The sequence below is a fragment of the Chenopodium album genome, chromosome 2, assembly GCF_948465745.1.
Source record: "Chenopodium album chromosome 2, dcCheAlbu1.1, whole genome shotgun sequence".
In the NCBI taxonomy this organism is placed as follows: domain Eukaryota; kingdom Viridiplantae; phylum Streptophyta; class Magnoliopsida; order Caryophyllales; family Amaranthaceae; genus Chenopodium; species Chenopodium album.
The window spans coordinates 3,015,796-3,035,678 of record NC_137835.1 but is presented as its reverse complement, the minus strand read 5'-3'; the positions used below and the strand labels follow the sequence as shown (position 1 = coordinate 3,035,678).

The 19,883-nt window shown below is 34.5% G+C and overlaps 3 protein-coding genes and 1 long non-coding RNA gene across 5 annotated transcripts; 2 read left to right on the top strand and 2 right to left on the bottom strand.

Annotated features, from left to right (window-relative positions):
• Window positions 1-807: 807 nt before the first annotated feature.
• On the top strand, window positions 808-5,826 carry LOC145579770 (phosphatidylserine decarboxylase proenzyme 1, mitochondrial-like). 2 transcript variants are annotated; one of them, XM_081637027.1, is made up of 12 exons: window positions 808-1,124; window positions 1,222-1,310; window positions 1,854-1,907; window positions 2,030-2,095; window positions 2,239-2,299; window positions 2,449-2,558; window positions 2,655-2,908; window positions 3,300-3,406; window positions 3,943-4,010; window positions 4,582-4,659; window positions 4,950-5,072; window positions 5,306-5,826. In XM_081637027.1, the coding sequence occupies exons 1-12, from the start codon at window positions 944-946 to the stop codon at window positions 5,477-5,479; spliced, it is 1,365 nt and encodes a 454-aa protein (XP_081493153.1). In that variant the 5' UTR covers window positions 808-943; the 3' UTR covers window positions 5,480-5,826. The 2 variants fall into 2 exon arrangements, with proteins under 2 accessions (XP_081493153.1, XP_081493143.1); XM_081637017.1 differs by having other exon boundaries at window positions 1,219-1,310.
• A 1,791-nt stretch (window positions 5,827-7,617) lies between these two features.
• LOC145579765 (uncharacterized) lies at window positions 7,618-8,570 on the bottom strand. Its single transcript, XR_014099192.1, has 3 exons — window positions 8,420-8,570; window positions 8,183-8,331; window positions 7,618-7,926 (listed from the first exon to the last, which is right to left on the bottom strand). It is a non-coding gene; the product is annotated as an uncharacterized LOC145579765 (long non-coding RNA).
• A 1,396-nt stretch (window positions 8,571-9,966) lies between these two features.
• Window positions 9,967-13,795, top strand: LOC145579754 (formyltetrahydrofolate deformylase 1, mitochondrial-like). The gene is made up of 8 exons (XM_081636998.1): window positions 9,967-10,200; window positions 10,359-10,471; window positions 11,503-11,653; window positions 11,813-11,886; window positions 11,987-12,146; window positions 12,860-12,958; window positions 13,055-13,141; window positions 13,274-13,795. The coding sequence occupies exons 1-8, from the start codon at window positions 10,030-10,032 to the stop codon at window positions 13,418-13,420; spliced, it is 1,002 nt and encodes a 333-aa protein (XP_081493124.1). The 5' UTR covers window positions 9,967-10,029; the 3' UTR covers window positions 13,421-13,795.
• Window positions 13,796-15,043: 1,248 nt separating this feature from the next.
• On the bottom strand, window positions 15,044-17,807 carry LOC145579743 (VAN3-binding protein-like). Its single transcript, XM_081636987.1, has 6 exons — window positions 17,243-17,807; window positions 16,463-16,847; window positions 16,169-16,345; window positions 15,721-15,770; window positions 15,588-15,645; window positions 15,044-15,498 (listed from the first exon to the last, which is right to left on the bottom strand). The coding sequence occupies exons 1-6, from the start codon at window positions 17,519-17,521 to the stop codon at window positions 15,272-15,274; spliced, it is 1,176 nt and encodes a 391-aa protein (XP_081493113.1). The 5' UTR covers window positions 17,522-17,807; the 3' UTR covers window positions 15,044-15,271.
• Between the last annotated feature and the right edge of the window lie 2,076 nt (window positions 17,808-19,883).

Genomic DNA, 19,883 nt, shown 5'->3' with positions numbered 1-19,883 from the left:
CGAATGGGTGATAACTAAGAAGCATGATTGCTTGCGGCAAGGCCGAGCTATAGCTTGCAGGTGAGTTTTTTTTTTCTTCTTCTTTTTTTCATTGACTCCGCTTATATAGGCTCTCTTACGTCTCCATATACTAGACGTAGTAAAGATTGGAAACCTAAACACATCAAACACAAACCAACCTTTGAGATCTGAACAATTCTTATAACAATTCATCCTTCGAGTTCAGGTGCACGGATTATGAAGAAAGTTGCGTTAAACTTGGGGGTATCACTAGGAAACCTATACTATTGGTGGCGTACTTCACTTCAAATGCAGTGGAATATGCTCAACGGTGTGGCTATGTTATTGAGATCTTCAATCAAGTTTTTCCCTTTCTTCATCTTTTTATTACTTGAAATCAATGAACTACAAGGATCAACAAGTACTTTTACTAACACTTGTACGTCCGTTAATTACCATATGAGAGCAAATTCATTTATTTTGGTGATAAAAGTACACGACCACTCATAAAATTAGTCTATATTAGATAATACTCATAACTTGTTTGTATTGAATTTTAAAAAAACTACTCTGATATAGTATTGAAAGTTTGGATTATCTATATCCTATATTGAAGTAGATTTTTTTTGGAGGAAATTTTTCTCCTAAACTCTACTCCATACTCTTTTTTACCGAAACATATAATTCAATTCCTATTCTGTAATACTGTATTTATTATAAAACCGAATATGATTTGGACGGTATCTAATTGAATAAACAAATCAATAAATAATACTCCTCACAACTTTTTTTTTTTACACACCGTACAACATTACTTGAACAAGTATTGGAAGCGGCATTCCGCGGCTCTGGTTACTATCTTGGCCTTCAAGACAACTGCTCCTTCCATGTCCTGCAACAAATTCCAGTAACTGTAAAATCATAAGCAAAGAAAATCCCCAAAATGAAATTTAGGGTTCATCGGAAATTCCCAGTATTCGATAATATCTATCGAATTTCCAGTCTCAAAGTCCTTCAATGTCGCAATGTTAATCCCTTCTTCATCAACAAGCTTCGTTCCTTTTCTTCTTCTGCTAAAGCTGCTCTCAACGATGGCCATAACAGCAACAGCAGCAGCTCTAATGGTTTCTTTCTCCTCTTTTTTGTAAATTTATTTGAAATTTCCAGTAATTTAAGTTCAAGAATTTTAGTTATTTTGAATTTTTGATATAATTTTAGCAGGAAATACATTTCTGTTGCCTGGCGCAACTGTGGCTACTATACTTATGCTTGGTGCTCTTCATGCTCGTCGCCTTTACGATGATAAGAAGGTCATTTCTGTATTCATTTTATTTCTGTATTAATGTTATGCTTATTTAGTTTGGTTGATTAGTAGTGAACTTATTTTGATTTTGATTTTTGTTGTTGTTGTTGTTGTAAAATTAGTATGAAATGGATCAAAATGTAGTTCAATAATTAAATTGTTATTTTCTGTTGACGATTTTAGCTGTTGATTAGATTTTTTTAGGTTTTGTTTATCACTAATTGGTTTAGATAAGTTCGTGGCTAATTTGTTTAGATTAATGCATAAATAAAAGTTTAGGTCACATAAATTAATTTAGGTTTTGGGAAAAAATGGCTACCAAAGTTCAATTTACTACTACAATATGTTCATGCTGAGATGTTCAAGAAAGTTGAGTTCAGGGCTATTAAGTTCAAAAAAAATTTGGATGTGTGTAATTTAGGTGAAAAGAACATATGTTTCCCGGATTTATTTTTACTCCATAAGTTCAGTTCATGCTTGTGTTTTGTGAAATGTATGTTGGTTTTGAGATAATGTTTTAGTGTTTGACATTGAAATTGTTTGTTGATAGGTTGAGGAGGCAAAGGAGAAAGGCTTTGAACCTGGGTTCCAGCCTGATGCAAAAGTAATGTTGTTGCTTGATTGTCTATTTGGCTTTCCTCGTGGACATATATTAACATTGATTCATAAAATTGATACGAGTACTTGTTTGACCTTTTTTTGATATTCTTTGTATGCCTGTAATAGGCATCATTTTTGGGACTGCTACCCCTACGCACTATCTCTCGTATGTGGGGCTCCTTAATGAGTGTGGTGAGTTACAACTTTCACTTCAATCTGTAACCAGAAAGTTGTTTACCTCATGAATATAATCCATCTGCTGTTCTTAATTTTTATAACATGATGTGCTGCCTGTAGTGGTCAAAATGAATCTTCTCTTGTTTAATTTATCGCAGGAACTTCCTGTAAAAATGCGACCATATGTTTACAGAGCATGGGCACGGGCATTTCATTCAAGTAAAATCATTTGCATTGCTTTAAGTGCTCCACTTTTTTCACTTGACATCAATGATGAAATCACTGTCTTTATTTGTTTTGAGCTGTTGTGAGCTTGAGAAAATGTAAGCTTCCTGCAAGGAGTTTTATGAGAGGTTTTTTATTTGCAGACTTGGAGGAAGTGGCTTTGCCTCTGGAAGAATACCCATCTATGCGGGATTTCTTTGCTCGGAGGCTGAGAGAAGGTTGCAGACCTATAGACAATGATTCTCAATGCCTGGTAACTGGTAACAACTTTTTGGTTTCTTTATATGTCTAACCTGCATTTTTATTATTTGCCTTTTGTTCATTATATGGTGCTCGTTTATGATGACAGATCAGCCCTGTGGATGGCATTGTTGTGAGATTTGGGGAGTTGAAAGAACCTGGTGCCATGATTGAGCAAGTTAAAGGTTTTTCCTATTCTGTGTCTGCTCTTCTTGGACTAAATTCTTTCCTTCCCATGGTATCTGGAAAAGATGTGGTCGAAAAGAGCAGTGAAGTAGAGAATGTTCACAGGGATCAAACTAAGAAGTCATGGTGGAGAGTATCTTTTTCTTCTCCCAAATTTCAGGAACCAGTACCTGCTAGGTAAAGAGGCTATTCAGACTACATAATTTTCACACTTTTGATGCTTCAAAGAATTTGTTCAGTATGTTCTTGATATCTTATACACCTTGATATTACTCTTGGTAATTGCTCTTATTTTGTCAAGGGGAGAAGAGATAGCATTGTGGCTAGTCAAGTTCTTTTCCTTGTTCTGTGTTCTTATTGTTGCCCATGCACGGGCCATATATTGACCTTTGATTTGCTTCCATTGCATTGTTGATACTGTAGTTATCTCTTTATGCAGGTATTTGGTCTCTTATATATATATTTTTTTATCATTGATGTGTGCCTGCTATGTTTCATTCCTTTTACAAGTACACAGTCACATATACATAAATTGCACATCTGCTAATAATTATGATTTATTTTGCAGTCCAATGAAAGGTCTTTTTTATTGTGTCTTGTACCTAAGTCCTGGAGACTACCATCGTATACATTCACCTGTTGACTGGAATGTTCTTGTCCGCAGACATTTTTCAGGTGATTCAAAAATTCAGTTTGTTTGTAGGGAAAGCTCTATCTAGAACAATTTGCTTTACGGAGAGGAATAATTTAGATAGTCATGGTTTGAATAGCCAACTTCATCTTCTTGAAACAGAATGTTGTTATTTCTCGTGTAATCTTTATGATACTATCAGCTGATAGTATTAATTTCTTATTATTCTGCCTGGCCTAGTTATGCGCTCAATTTAGGTTGCCCTTTGGTAAGCAATAGCTTGAATTGAAAGATTAGGCTACATGCTCATATTTTGTCTTCTTAGGATGTTAAGCTGCTGTGTTTTACCATAAACATTCATTCATCCTTCATCTTAATTTTTGTATTGGGCCTTGCTGGTTGAATGCTTATATACTTACCGGCTGATCCACTTAGCCAAAATAAACTGACCTGAGCATGGCTAACTGCATGGTGTTATGCATTTTCTGCTGTTGCTATTTGTTTTTAATATTTACTTCAGCTATCACCTTCCTTTTATTTGGTGGTTTTAACTATAAGTTTGTCATTTTTATTGTTGTAGGTCGCCTTTATCCTGTGAATGAGCGTGCTACTAGGACAATCAGAAACCTATATGTCGAGAATGAAAGGGTACACAAACTTCTTAATTTCATAACTTTCATAGCTGTAGAAAGACTAGAAAATGCACTCTGCAGAATCATTTGACGATTAAGGAGAAATTTTCTTACTGCAAGTGTCAAACTGGGCTAATCTGCTTTTTATAATGGTCATCATTGGCACTAGGAATGACCACTAATTTCTTTTTTCTGTTATTTGTGGCGGGTGAAACCTAGCTAAAAGTCAATGTACAGCCAATGGTAGACATAGTAACACCTTCTTCTACAGTCTGCATGTGGTTGAAAGTCTAATACAACAAGCAATTGCCCATTTTACCATAATGCTTACGAGATTAATTTCTCTTGAAGTCCTAGAGGAGTCATATACTCATATGCAGGCCACTAGTCTTTTACACTACATCCCTAGTCAGCCACTAAAATGCTTTTCAGCTCCTAATATCATGAGTGATGTGTCGAAGCACTGCAGCTGCAAACATGATTTTGCACACTAAGAAGCTAGATAACATGTGTTTTTAGAATTTGTACATGATCTTTTCACATTTTTGCTAATGAGGTTTTCTCTGTTTATTATTCGGCTAAACCAGGTTGTGCTAGAAGGTCACTGGCAACAAGGGTATCTAGCACTTGCAGCAATAGGTGCTACAAACATTGGTTCTATTGAGGTAATCGTATCTCTATCTCTAATTGTTTTATGCTAGAGATTCCCTTTGCTTTATGTTGCTTGGTTTGCCTTTTTTTTTTTTTTTTTTTTAATAAAATGGTACGTGCTATTTGTAAGAGTCGTAAGACCACCCTTTATGTAAAAAATAATGATCTTTTTGAACCCTTGATGACCGGAAGCAAGCTGTGTACTTAATAGTAATAGCTAATAGCTAACTTCTGCAAATTTCAGACTTTTTATTGACTTTTAAAATTATCAATTCTTAACATGATTTACTTCCTTGCACATCAGCTTTACATTGAGCCAGAGCTGCGTACAAATCGTCCTAGAAAGAAGTTTCTACAGTCAGAGCCACCTGAGGAGCGCGTGTATGAACGAGAAGGTGTTGGCTGTATGGTTAAGAAAGGAGAAGAGGTTAGAAATGAAATCCAATATCTCTTCAAAGTTACTTTACCCTTACTTTCTTGATATTTAGAGGTTAATGACCTTAATTCTATTATCATTCGATTCTATGTTTTGATGGTGTTTCCTTTCATTTGTTGAGTTTTTGTATGAGTGATGACTGTTAGCCTCAAGTCTCGTATGTTTTTGAGATATGTTTGCGTGTATAGTCTTGATAATTTCGTTACATTATCAAAATAATTCAGGTTGCAGCTTTCAACATGGGATCAACCGTGGTACTTGTCTTTCAGGCTCCGGTAGCCAAATCAACAAAAGACAACACACCATCAACAGACTTCCGATTCAACATCAAACGTGGTGATAGAATCCATGTGGGAGAAGCCCTTGGGAGATGGAATGATGCACAGAAAAAAGAATGAGGCTATATAATGGAACTTGTAGGAGCACACAAATTTTTGTAGGTGACAGAAGATATCATAGAAGTTTTGTCCATTGCAACTATTGAGAGAGCCATTACTAACAAATATATACGCATATAGTCCCCACTTAGAATTTAATGTATCGTGGTTTTATGTGAAATTCAATTGATTGCCTAATTGTAAAGAGGGGATATATTATACACTAAACACCTATATTGAGGCTTATCGGTCCATATTATGTAGTATAATACTATATGAAGATTTGATCTCTTTTCTTTTAGGCGTAGAGCATCTGATCACAAACTTATTCTTCAGTTGATTGATCAGGTGTAGAGGGCATTCCAATTCATCTCATGTCTCCGTTTCCATCTGTCTACCACAGTAATGGGAACCTGCATGATTCTTCTGCATTAGATTATATCTGGGCTACTAGGGTTATCTTGTCAATAGGCTGGTAGTACCAGTTACAATAACATGCATCACGAATACTTGTATCATGTGAAAATGCGTTATCTTTATGGCTAAAATTCAATAAACAGAACGAGGTGGATTTCTAATATAACTGCTTCTCAAATTATAGCAACCCTTCTTTGTAATAAATGGAAAATATTTCTTTTAAAAAAAATGATGTAATATTTGCGTGCCATTGCAAAGTACGGCGTAATTTTACAGAAAGTTAGCAAGAGCTGCAGATCACTGGTCACTAGCAGATCAGCAAATTCCGATTTTGGACTATGATCAGCAAATTTCTTTACTAGAAGGTGGGAGATTAGTATGTGTTCCAACCTGCAAGTAAAGGCATAGTCATGTATAGTCTTTCCAGGCCAAATAGAGGGGTAGGGGTATTTTGGGTCAATTTCTCGCGTCCACTCTGAGATATGTCAAACCTTCTCATCACAGAACAACAGGAGCTGCATGAATCAGATAGCTTACCTTCAGGGTAAGCCATTCTTCTCTATTGATAGAAAAAGAAATATGATCACAGGCATTACTTAAAGAAAAATAGTGGAACTACTCATTGCTGTCACAAATAGGAATTCCCAGTTATGATAATTGACAGAAGCTGTGCTTTAAATGAACAAGCATCATGAAAAATCAGTGAGGAGAAATTTACAAATATGGTGAATAAGCCATAGGTGATAGGTCCTGTATACCTGTTGCCTTATAGACCAAAATGAAAGATTCATGAAATTCCAACGGTTGTTGCTAAGGACTTGCTTGTATTTTACAAACCCCAAGCTACTAGCTTAACCCTCGGAGTTGAAATGAAAAACTAGCTCAGGAAGCCAATTGGCTTGACAAAAAGAGGAAGAAGCCAACCTATTGATAAGTGAGATCTATTTAAATAGCAAGCTAGTAGCTGACCATAGGGATAAAAACTAGCTAGCAAGGGAATAGCTTGAAATCTCATATGGCATGACAAATTTCAAAGCTAATTTGGCAACTAGTTTGTCGTTGGAGATTCTCTATAACGCTTAGTTTGAAGGACCCCCCTAACAGAATTATCATCACATTTCTCTCAGCATAGGGGCATACCGACATAGGCAACAGGTAGTTATAATGTTAACAAGAAACCAAGTACAGAAGTGGCACCAAGTACCATAACCCACACACCGACCCTAACCCCAATCCTAGGGAGTCAAGCATGCTGCTCACTATAATTCATTTAGAGTTGCAAAATAGAGACCCTAAATACTAAGGAATTAAACCACCCAAGGGAAGAAACTTCATAAAAAAAATCTGCACATTTACTCCCACTTGCACCACCGTACTGCCAAGGTAACCAGCTTTTAAAATCCAATATGGCAACAGTCTGCCGATCTGGCCATAAGCCAACCACTTTTCTAATCCACTAAACACTGGTATTGTTCATATGGATAACTAAATACAAACAAGGGAAGTTAGTTTATGCTTAAGTTTCAAAATGCAACTCTGAACTAGTTTCTGAAAGACAAGTCTCTGGACTGTATTATCAAAAGGAAAAGAAAATAATAACTTGGTTGAATCTCCACAGTTTGCATCAAATGCCATCTCAAGTTCCAAATAGATTAGAAGAGGTTCAGTGTTCACCTACTTAAGAGAGATCCAATCAAGAATTTCAAGAGCCAGAGTAAACGGGGACGAGGTGTGCAGCAACATTGATCTAGTAAACTTTTTAGTATTCGATATAAGAAGGCAAAGGGAGTCATCAAGATTCCATATAATTGAATTCGAATTAAGCTAAAAAAAACAATAAGGCGGCAATACATCAATATTGTGCAATGAACACTTCTCATATAACAATTTAACAATTCCATATGACCATACATTTACATTGCCACTACATGGATCAGTCAGTGCATTACATTACCCTTTTACTCATGTCACTCTTCATACCCAAATGAACACGCCGACGAAATCTATAATCACTTCTAACATCAAAATTGCTCTATATCAACCCTTTGTTCCTGAAAATACAACCAAATCACACCCTTCAAAATCCTTCCAAAACAATGTCGAAACTAACACCAAGATCAAAGCCAAATTCATATAAATCATTCATAGGATGCCAAAATACACAATCAAATGAATCAATCCACCATCCAATTACTCAATTTTCACATTAATTCTCAAAAATATACAATCAAAATCCCAAAATATTGGAGAAAACCTAAATCAAAACAAATATGAAATTGCAATCAAATTCTGGAAAAAAATACCTACGTCTGTTTGGAGAAAGAAGGAGAAGAAGGAACACGCTTATTGCGGAACATCATGTAACCAAGCGGCAATACGACGCCGATCATCATCACCATTGCTCCGATCAAATATCTCAATGGACTTGGTGGCTCTACTTCTATCAATTTTCCAACCTGCCATTTTCCAAATTCAGTCAGAGATCTAATTCAATTAAAGGATGCCAAAATCGGTAGAAGATTCTAGAAAAAAAAGCTAACTTACAGGCATTGTTGAGGAATGGAAAACACAACAAGATCTGGATTTTCTGGAATTTGTGTTTTGATGATGATGATGATGATGAAAGAAGAAGGAATCGGGAAATTCTTCTTCTTCACCCAATTGCTCCTTTATGTTTTTGCAGTTTAGTATGAAGCTGGAAAAATGAACATCAGATTTCTAATTTCCCGTTTTGATTTCGGGTTGATAATGATTTCGGGTTTTGATCGTTCTGGGTTGTGATATTCGGGTTGATTCATTGACCGTTTGGGTTTGGATCATTTGGGTTGTGTTAATCGGGTTGATTCATTGATTGTTCGGGTTTTGATTGTTTTGGGTTGTGTCAATAGCGTTGATCCATTTAACGTTAGGGTTTTAATTGTTTTGCTACCTCGTTATAGGTTATATGCAACGATTTGTCATAAAGCAGAGAGAAAAAATGTCTAATCGTTGCACATAACATGTAACAGAGGTAGTATTTGATTTAGATCTTACTCTCGTTTTAAGGTTGTTATTGATTAATGTTGAGTTTTGTTGATTAAAACTTATTTTTTCTACTTGTAAATTTAATTTCGTAAACGATATCTAAAGTAAAGAGGACAAGTGTCTTGGCTAATATTGATAAAAATTGATTTGTACTGAGCTAAACAAATTTGTAAGTGTCAAAGTTGTCAAATAGGAGTAATATATTAGTAGATTTTAATGATTTAATAAGAAAGTCACTAAAATAAAGGTCGCATGTTGAACATGACGATCTCTCTTGTTATTTTTTATGTTTTGAAAAGTTTTCACTATAAGAATTTTAGTTGCAACAAGACACAATAAATTCTTAGTTGTTCTCGAGTACACCTATAGATAGATTTATTTACGAGTGTTATCTATTCCGTATTAATTAATTTAATTAGTTTCTCATATTAAAAATTTTAAGGAGAAATTTTCATTAACCATAGGTTTTTTAATTTAGGCATTTCATATCTTTAAGCAAAATTATGACTTAATAGTCATAAATAAACCACTCAATCACCTTGCTAAAAGGGTTAGGATTTTGCTTCAAACAAGATTTTGGGTATGTTCGGAAAAATGTAGCTGTGAAGGTAGCTGTTAGCTGTGGAGATAGCTGTTAGCTGTGAAAAAAGATAATTTAGGTATGATTGTTCGGTAAAGTAGTGGTTGACTAGCTGTTACATTTAAGAATCAATATTTTATTTTAAAAACTATACATTAAATTTTCAAAAGCTACTTCAAAAGCTTCCTCTAACTTCAAAAGCTAATAATCCTACCTTTTAATAAAAGCTACCTCCACCACTAAAAGCTATTTGAACCATTACTTTGCCAAACACTCACATTTTTTGTAAGTCAAACCACTAAAAGCTACCTAAAAGCCACTCAAAAGCTAGCGCCAAACACGCCCTTTGATAAAACGGAGCCCACCCAAAACGGCGTCGTTTAACTTGTTCTATTCGCAAGCTTTACAGCGTTGCCGTTTGGACCCTACAAAAATTTTGATCCTTACCAGATGAAAGTGGTTGGCCACCATTTTTCCCGATTTCAGCTTTTTAAAAAAAATCCTGGAAAATGGGAGGCGCCCATTTTTACCAATAAGAGAGAAAAACTGAATGAATGAAAAAAAACAAAAAAAAAAAAAGAAGAAGATGAATTTCTTCCGAAAAATCTCTTCACAATCCCAATTTTCCAAAATTACTCAGAGATCCTTCAGTTCTTTGAAATTTACTGCCGACTCCCTAGATCCCCCTCTTGTTCATGGCATTCATGTCTTCCATTGCCCAGTAAGTTCTTCTTATTATATTAGTTTTATTCAATTAAATTTGTGATCTTTGGCTTACTTTGATTCAAGATTGAATTTATTTATTTATTTTTTATTATTTTGTCACTGTTTTTTTGGTGGGAAATTTGAAAATTGGGTAAATTTGTTGGAAACAAAAAGGATGCAGTTGGAATAGTGGCAAAGTTATCAGAATGTTTAGCTTCAAGGGGTGGAAACATTTTGGGAGCTGATGTTTTTGTACCAGAAAAGAAGCATGTCTTTTATTCTAGAAGGTTGTTTCTTTTGCTTTTTTATCTTTGTTTTCTTCTTCATTTTTAGTATCTTGATTAGTTTTGGTTTATTTCTATATATATGATGTTGCCTTTTGAATATTCCTGCAATAAGCTAATCAAGTTTCAATTTTGGGAAAAAAAAAATTGTACTTTGGTTCTTGTACACTTTATTTATGATTGAACCATAGAGGGTTATATTTTACTGATTGGAATGGAGATCTTAAGTGACATATAGATGGTTGCTTGATGCTTACGGGATACGAGTATGGTCTGAACAAGTGTATCACACTTTCACTGAATCAATAATGTGGTGGATGGTGCAAAATGATGAATTGAATGAAGATGTGATATGAAAAAATGAGACTAATTTGATCCTAAAAAGGAAACTGAAATGTCCTGAGTCCTCCTGACTCCCAAATGAGTGAGACATCTCTATTGGGATCAAATGAGTAGGGACTAGGTTTGGTGATGATGTTATTTATAGAAAAACAGTTAGGTGGAGACATGAAGAGTGTTTTAATTGGAACAAGTCAACTAACCGTTTTTGACTATTATATTGGAAATTAATTTTGCTATGTAGTTGAATTGGTTTGGGGATTTGAAGGAAAAGCTATGTGTATGTTTCTGTGCTTCATAGGCAAAGAAACCAAATTTCATATTAGTTGCTCACCTTAAAGGTTAAAATTAAATGATAAAAATTGTGTATTGATGATTATCATCATTCATCAGTAGATCATTATGTAGAGTTGTGCTTGCAATTATCTGCAAGGCAAATCTCACATTCTCACTTATGATGGAGACTGTTACAACTATATTGGAGGGTTTCTTTGCTTTTCGTTTTACTGTCCATCACTTCATCCTAGCTTAAAGGCAATGGTATCATTGTATCTTGTAGACATCTAGTTCTGCTGCACAAATGTGATGTAGATTATGTTATCTACCAAGTGACAATGGCACCATAACATGTAGTTTATCAAGGATTGGTATTCACATCTATGAATATAACAAATGTTTGAACTCTTCTTTTACAGTGAATTTGTTTTTGATCCTTTTAAATGGCCAAGGGAGCAAATAGATGAGGACTTTCAAAAAATTGCTGAAATGTTCAATGCAATGAAATCAGTTGTTCGTGTGCCTGATTTAGATCCGAAATACAAAATCGCAGTTTTTGCTTCAAAACAGGTCTCATTACTACATATTTTTTTGCACTTTTTTTCTTGATCAGGTTATGGGCATGAATTTTGTCCTTAACTTTGTAGGTTAGGGTAATGTTTGCTGCACTATAATACCTTCCGGTTTCATTTTTTTTTTATTTACAAACCTTTGTCATTTTTTTGATAGGATCATTGTCTTGTTGACTTGCTACATTCATGGCAGGATGGAAAACTGCCTGTAGATATAACTAGAGTGATAAGGTCATTGTTGAAGATACTCTGACCATGTCTTTTGTACATTCTTTTGGTGATGTGGACATTGACTTAAATTTTTCTTTTTTTTGTTTGTTTGTTCTTGTAGTAATCATGATAGACATCCTGATTCCCATGTGATGCGTTTTCTTGAGCGTCAGCGTATTCCTTACCATTATCTGAAGCCTGTCGCTGGAAACAAAAGAGAGGAGGAGATCTTGGATTTGGTTCAGGATACAGATTTCCTTGTACTTGCTCGGTACATGCAGGTACCTCAAGTTCTCGTATGAAGTCTTTTTTCTTTTCTGTGAAACTGCAATTTGTTTGTGTTAGTCAGTATATATCCTTTTTGTAGATAGATGGTAATCAAATCCATTCTTAGATTCATTTGATTTCTTAGTATTAATGACTTTCTGTAAGTATTGTGATCATGAAACTTCAAGTTTACTGCTGGAGAAGGAATGATATGATGAGTTTGAGGTTGAACTCTGGAGAGGGTAGAGCTTAATGTTGGGATTAGATTATCAGTTATGATTGTATATAATCTATGTAGTTAAGTCCAGAATTATGATACCTGGAGTTTATAGTTTACCAGTGTATTGTCTGTTAGACTGTTAGTTCAAATTGGCGAAATCATAAATGTTGTAGACTAGAAGTTAGAGGCTAATTTAATTCTGTAAAATTTACCATGATTTAGTTATATAGATCAGTTCATTAGTTTTGCTTCATGATGATATATGGAAATATGAAATGCCAGGAAGTTGCTAAGGAGTGTGTTGAATATTGGTGGCCTACTAGAGTCAAAGACAACCTCCTTTTTCCATCTTTTTCATGTGTTACTTCTAGATTTCAGTTGTTGTAGGAAGCTCTATTTTCATTTCTATAATCTGATATTCTAATTATTGTGTTGCTTTTGTTTTGCTTCTAGTATCTAAAATCACTTGTCTGTTCCCCTGTTTTTAATTATTATTTTATTTTGCAGATATTATCAGGAGATTTTTTGAAAAAGTATGGAAAGGACGTCATTAACATCCACCATGGCCTTTTGCCATCATTCAAGGGTGGGAATCCATCAAGACAGGTTCGTTTATTTCTCGTCTATGGCTCTTGTCATATCTCTCTTTGCAAGGTATTTCGCTTGCTTCTCATGCTCATATTTCGTTGTTAATTTTGGCAGGCTTTTGATTGTGGAGTAAAAATGATTGGTGCCACAACTCACTTTGTGACAGAAGAACTTGATGCAGGACCAATCATTGAACAAATGGTATGTGCTTTTATTTATGTATTTATAATCTTTTATTTTTCCACTGGTCCATTTGAGCCTACATAAGTTGAGCAATTACATATGTGCTTGGTTTCAAAAAAAGTGCAAGTAATTATTTATTTGGAATTGCAGGTTGAGAGAGTTTCTCACAGGGATAACTTGCGAAGTTTTGTACAAAAATCAGAGAACCTTGAGAAACAGTGCCTCTCAAAGGCAATAAAATATTACTGTGAGCTACGCGTTCTACCATATCTGGATAACAAGACCGTTGTGTTCTGAGTGGAAAATGGTAGAGATTCAGCTAATGTATGTATATACAAACATTCATTTGACTTAGATTTTGACAAGGAAATATGATTATTCTTAAAGAGAAAATTGAGATAAATATATTCAGCTTCCGTTGCCAAATTTGGGTCAAATAAAATGCAATTTATTTACTATGATTACGGTTGCAAGCCTGCAAGTGAGGTCAAGTAAAATGCAATTTTAGGCTAGTTTTGAGCTTATATGGTGATACAATATCTTTGTTTTTTCCTCTTTGCTCTGCTACTGAGATTTTTAGTATCTCTAGTTCTTTAGTCTTCTGAGATTATTAATGCACTCTGAGTCTGTAAAAACAATACTCGTATACTGCAACTTTACCTGCTCCTGTCACCCTGTTTTCGATTTACTGCTGTATCTTCTCTCTTAAAACATTTCTGTGTAATTGTGTGCCTTTTGATGCCCTGTCCTTCCCTTCCACCCTGAAAGAAAAATTAAAAAAAACTGGGTAACCAGTGCTTACCTTCTAAGTTGACAACAGTCTCAAAAAGAGATTGAAAGATTAAATGGAATCCAAATTCTGATCAGAAAGAGTAGTAAAGTGTCTAAGTAATCATCTTTTCAAAAGGAAATAGATATATCATATATGTGAATGTCTGAGGTCCTCTCCATATTGATTACTTGTATAGTGGATATGGTAATTACATGAAAAAAGTGAAGGTTTTCAATTGTTGTAAAATTCTCACTTTGTCAGAACCCAGACTTCTGCTATCCTAGGTAAGTTGGCTATCTGCTAATCTGCTATGCCTATTTAGTTCATAGATAGACTATTAAGAACTTTGAGTGAAGGAAATATTTTATAGGACTGCTATTTATTCAGTTATATAATAATTGGAATATTGGGAGATAAGATAAGCTAAGGTTAGGATGATGATTGTGGCCTAAATGCGTATGTTAGGAGATAAGATAAGATAACTGCAATTCATTCAGATCTATCAAAAATGAAGAGATCCACAGTAGGGTCAGAGTAGTAGTTACATATATTCAGATGGAGAACTGGCTACAGGGATTTAGACATTTCTGATACCAAAAGCACAAGGCATTCACTTGGAGAATGGAAAGAATGAGAGCAAAGGGAGCATCTAAGAAATTGAGGGAAATTAAAGATTACTTGGATAAAATGTGTAAAACAGGTCATGGAAAACTTAGGTTTCTAAGATTAGTGCTTTGGAATTTGGTTAGGGTTGAGGCAGTAGAGACATTCAAGTGAGTGGATGGCATCTTGGTCTGAAGTCTGAACTATCGACCCCATATTTGTGATCAAAGCTCTGGTGTTGTTGTGTGTCACAAAAGAGACTACAGAGGGAAGGAGATCTCTTTGTTTGTATAGATAAATGGCAACAAGTTTGGAAGGGCATTAGAGGAATCCATTTTCTTTCCACTTCTAATAAATCTGGAAGAGCATTACAAGACCATCCATTTTCTTAGCTCCTTTCCTTTCTCCGGCCTCCCCTTCCTTTTCCCTTGATTGTTCTGAAGAATAAAAGAAAGGGTAGTAGAACATTTATGGCGAGATGGTTTCTTAAGTTTATGGTATGGCGGCTGAGGCAGGAAAGAATATATAGACAATGCAACAATAACTTAATCTGAGAAAAAGCATTTATAACTGATTTTTACATAGTTCCTTTGAACATTGCCTGTGGCTGTTGGTACTGTACCAAGTACATTTCAGTTATTTCAGTACAATTTGCCACCCTTAACCCTCCCCCTTTCTCTATCAGTAATATGTAACATTAGTTTCCATCATATTACCAAAATCCCTGATCTTTATGCACATACATGAAATCAACTAAGAACAACTAAGAATTCTTATTTGACATTAATACGCTGCAACGAGCTGTCAATGTCTTCGATACAACATACTTTATCTAGCATGCTTTGAATCCCATCAACCCATTGCTGCTTGTGGACTTTGTTCTTGCACTTGAACTCCAAAAACCCTTGTGCTGTCTTAAGTCCAAAATAAGCCTCTAAATTTTCCCTTTCTTTTCTGAAGGGCCATGTTGAGATCTGATCACAAACTTCATAGACTAGACCTGTTACGACAAAATAACTCATTTTAACACATGATTACAGTTGTTAGTTTGGAAGAGATCTTGATATTGAAGGTAATAAATAAGCTTACATTTGTCCTTCTTTGAGAAAGCACCTCCTACATGCTTGCTTTTTAGTTTAAGTATGACCTGTTTATCAGAGTTAATGTCAGAAACTGATGGAAAATGCTCAATTCTGCTGTCATTTCAGGAAATTGTCTATACCTGAGATTTTTTGTTGATGTAAACTGTGACTTGCTTCCATCTTAACCCACCTGAAAATTAAAACGCGCAATTTTTAATATTAAGCAGAATTTGGATATACCAACTTATGATCTGTCTCTTCTATTGATAATTAATCATCTAATAAAATCCTATTTAAAAATTGTAATATGATCTCAATGATTTGGAGGGTAGTCATCCATGTTTGAATCAGAATGATTTTTCAATTAAAAATTGTGCTGAATTATTATGATTTACACCAGACCTCTAAGTTGACATGTAGCCGACTAAGACTTATTTAAGTGCTAGTTCATGGGCAACATGTCCATCAGTCCATGTTAGTCAATGAAGATGATCTTGCTAATTAGACTTGGTTAAAACAGTAATTTTATCAAATTTTATCCATTAAAGATTAATAGTGCTAAAATTTTAATTTTCAGCCAAGACATACCTTTCTTTGAGTGCTGCATTAGTTCACCAATGCAGGGGAATTTCGGCTCTTCAGTTTCACTGTGGTAAGGATCAACGCTACTAGCATCGCTTAACCCTTTATCGCAGGGACTGATAGCAGCATTCCTCTTTGCATCTTTTGGCAACCTTGACCTTAATGCTGCTTCTGCTCTTAATGCTGCAATTAGGACCAAGAACAAAAAGGCTTGAATTAATCACAAAAATTCCAAATCATAGCTGAACAGAACATAATCTACAATAATTCAATCACTTGAAATAGAATTAACAATTATACCAGTTGCAGCAGCTGCTGTCAGAGTCATCAGATCACCAGGGCTCTGAATGTCAACAGCTGATCTGACAGCTGACGCAACACGATCATGATCAGCTCCTGCCTGCTCAGCAATCTCAATGCAATGGGATGCTAAGAGCTCAGTAGCTGATGCAATTGCCCTGCTCATTTTGGAGACTGATGAGGAATCATCAGGCGCCGCAACAGCAGCAAGTGCTGCTGCAAGGCCTGCAATTGAGAGCGCAGCGTGCATATGAGCATTCTCTGCTCTTGCCCTGTCCTTTTTCCTAAACGAGTTGAGATTTGATTTCGAGTCCTTATGGTGATGAAACCACTTTCCTATTCCCCCCATTCGCCGGTGGTTAGGATTACCCTTCGACTTATCAACCTGCTCAGTTTTAGTTACAGAAAAGATTAACACCTAAAAATTTCCGCGCTCTCTGAATCAACCAAAACAGACATTGAAAAACACTGAAAGAAAGTAGCAGTAGAATGTATAGCAGAAATATAACTAAGGAAAAAGCCAGTAAATTTTACTTTTTTTCAAAACCCAAAATTTTTCAGCCTCTGATGATTTCAGAAATATCCACATCAGACTCTTAAATGTGTTAATTTCAAGTTTTCTACCATGTTTTCTGATCTTAAATGCTTAGCATCATACTGTTAGGCTTATAACATAAGAACCAACAAGAGAAACACCCAACACGACAACAACGACAACAACAACAACAACAACGAACACAACAAGTTTAACATCCAACATGAAGATACAAGAATACTTACAATATGAGGAGGTGAGCTAGATGGTTCTGAGATGAAAGAGGGGGAGTCAATGAGATGCTTATCAAGAAGAAAATGCTTGTGTTTATTAGCAAGTGCCTTAGAAATTTCTTCAGCTGATACACTCCATGATCTTGACAAGAATTCCATTGGCTCTTTCGGTGTTTGTGGTTGAACAACTAATGGTAGTGATTTTGCTTGTTTTAGCTCTTCTTCTACTTCTTCTCCTAAACCATTTAATTTGCTTTTCTTCCAACTTAGATTTTGACCTGTTTTCTCCATATTTTTTTTCTAATGTTATTTCTAGTTGAAAATTATCAAGAATTTCCTGGGAAATTACTTATGCCAGCTTGCTTGTTTCCTGTCAAAGAAAATTCAAATACAATTTAATTAGATGTCATTTGAAACTATACAAAAAGTCAGATTATATAACTAAGTTTTGAAGGTTTCAAAAGTTTAGTGAGAGTGGATTAAGTGGTAGGATGCACTATCAAATAAAGAAAGAAATTGTACGAAATTTTAAGGAATTCACGTAGATTTTTTTCGCGATTTTGAAAATGAGAGGTGCCCATGTAGAAGAAAATGATGCATATTTTGTTGGCAAAAAATCTACCTATTATAAGTTGCTAACAAAAACAAAACCCAAAAAAAATCTTCTTTACATTATTAGAAGGAAAACACCTATACAATGAAGAAAATTGAGTGGAACCCATGTAATTTAAGAGAAATAGATGCTTTTCTTTTGTATACCAACCTTTAAGAATTAGATAGCAAGAACACTTGAAATTTGAGTATATGTCCACTTGTGTAAGACATGCATATATATACCACACCAAAAAGTAAAACAAAGGGCAAAAAAGCTAGGACAAAATCCTATAAAAAATAATATTATTTCAATAATTACAAAAAAAAAAAAAAAAAAAAAAAAAAAAAAAAAAAAAAAAAAAAACACAATTAAAGAGAGGAAAAGAAGAATGAGTGAGGTTTAAGGGAAGGAGATATTATAATAGAATAATTAATTAAAGTATACTTTGTAACAATAAAAAGGATTAATAATATAAGGAAGCAAACAAGGGAGAAGAAAATAATGCGGTTAAAGTGGGGGGATGCTCCACTACACTCGTGCATCTAAGCGCGCATATCTAAGCCCAAACCTTATTATTATAAGTTGCCATTTTTGGGTTTATTTGAAAGATTATACTTGAATAATTTCAATAATTTTAGTTGGTGGGCGAAAATTCTTACGTGTAATTAGGTGTATCTATTATTAGGCGTACTTAAAGATATATTTATTTTTGTTCATTTAACAGTTTTTGTTAAACGTTTTCTTTAGATGTACCTACTATTTGTCTCTATGAATACATAGTAAAAAAACTATTCTCAAATTTGGAAATGATATTAGATTTGGCCTACGTAAAATTATTTTCTAATATTGATTTCTTTGACTATAGATTGGCCGTTGATTATTGCAATTGTTGGGGGAGAATTAAGACGTAGAGAAAGGCAAACTTTCGGTTGGAGCTAGTGAGGTTTAATAAAATATTAATATTTTGCTTGTCAAAAAAAAAAAAGTATTAATATTTTGGGTAGCCCCAAAAATTAAGGGGGTGTATGTGTATGTAAACTTGTGTAGGGTGTATCAGCCGTTTCATGAACCTTTGACTATTTAAGATGGTCTTGGTGTGATGCCCCATGGTGGTTAGTACAAGTATTATTATACTAGCATACTTTATAATTGGCGTTAATTTGCTTAGTAGATTGCACAAATGTTTTAGTTGGCTTAAAAATTAAGGGACTATTTTGACCAAAGGAATTGAATAAAATAATTTGAAGACATTTAGATTACTCTATCTACTTGGCTTTAATTTTGACAGGTAATAATGAAGTAATGACAAAGTGATAGTTGTAAGATTCACATAGCTTGCAGTTACCACTGAAAGTGTATACGGAATATGTTACGATTTAAATTTGTCCGAGCTATAATGTACTGTCGTGTTTATTTATTTAGAGGACGATATTTTAAATGAGATTTCATCTCACACCTCGAGTATCATTTTCAAGTGCGTTAGGGTGTATAATGTTGTCGTCTTTTTCTATTGGATGAGTTGAAATCTTAAGGTTATTGTATGTTGTTCAACCTATGTAGCAAATAACACAAATCATCTACTAGTATATAGTATATACGAAAACACAAATTAAATCATCTACGATCTACCTATGTACTCGTAGCAGATTAGCAGTTATACATGTAATCAAGAGAGATGGATTAGCTAGTTATTACATGTATAATTTAATCATCACTCTTTTAAAGATGTACATTATCAATTTTTTTTAAAAAATAAGATCACAACATAATTAAGATAGTTATATCAAATAATGTAGACAAAACTGAATGTTGATGTATATTACAGCAGCAAACTAGTACTAGTGCTACACTTTATAGATCATACACACATTTGCAACAAGCATAATCATGAGTATGTAAGTGAGATGTTGGACCCAAAAAAGCGATGAACTACTACTTTTGGGTCGTCAAATCATATTATTTGTATGATTATACTAATATAATACTCCTAGAATGTGATTATACACTATGCTTTATTGATGCATGTTTCCTATTCATTGTTTTTGCAGTAGCAGCTAA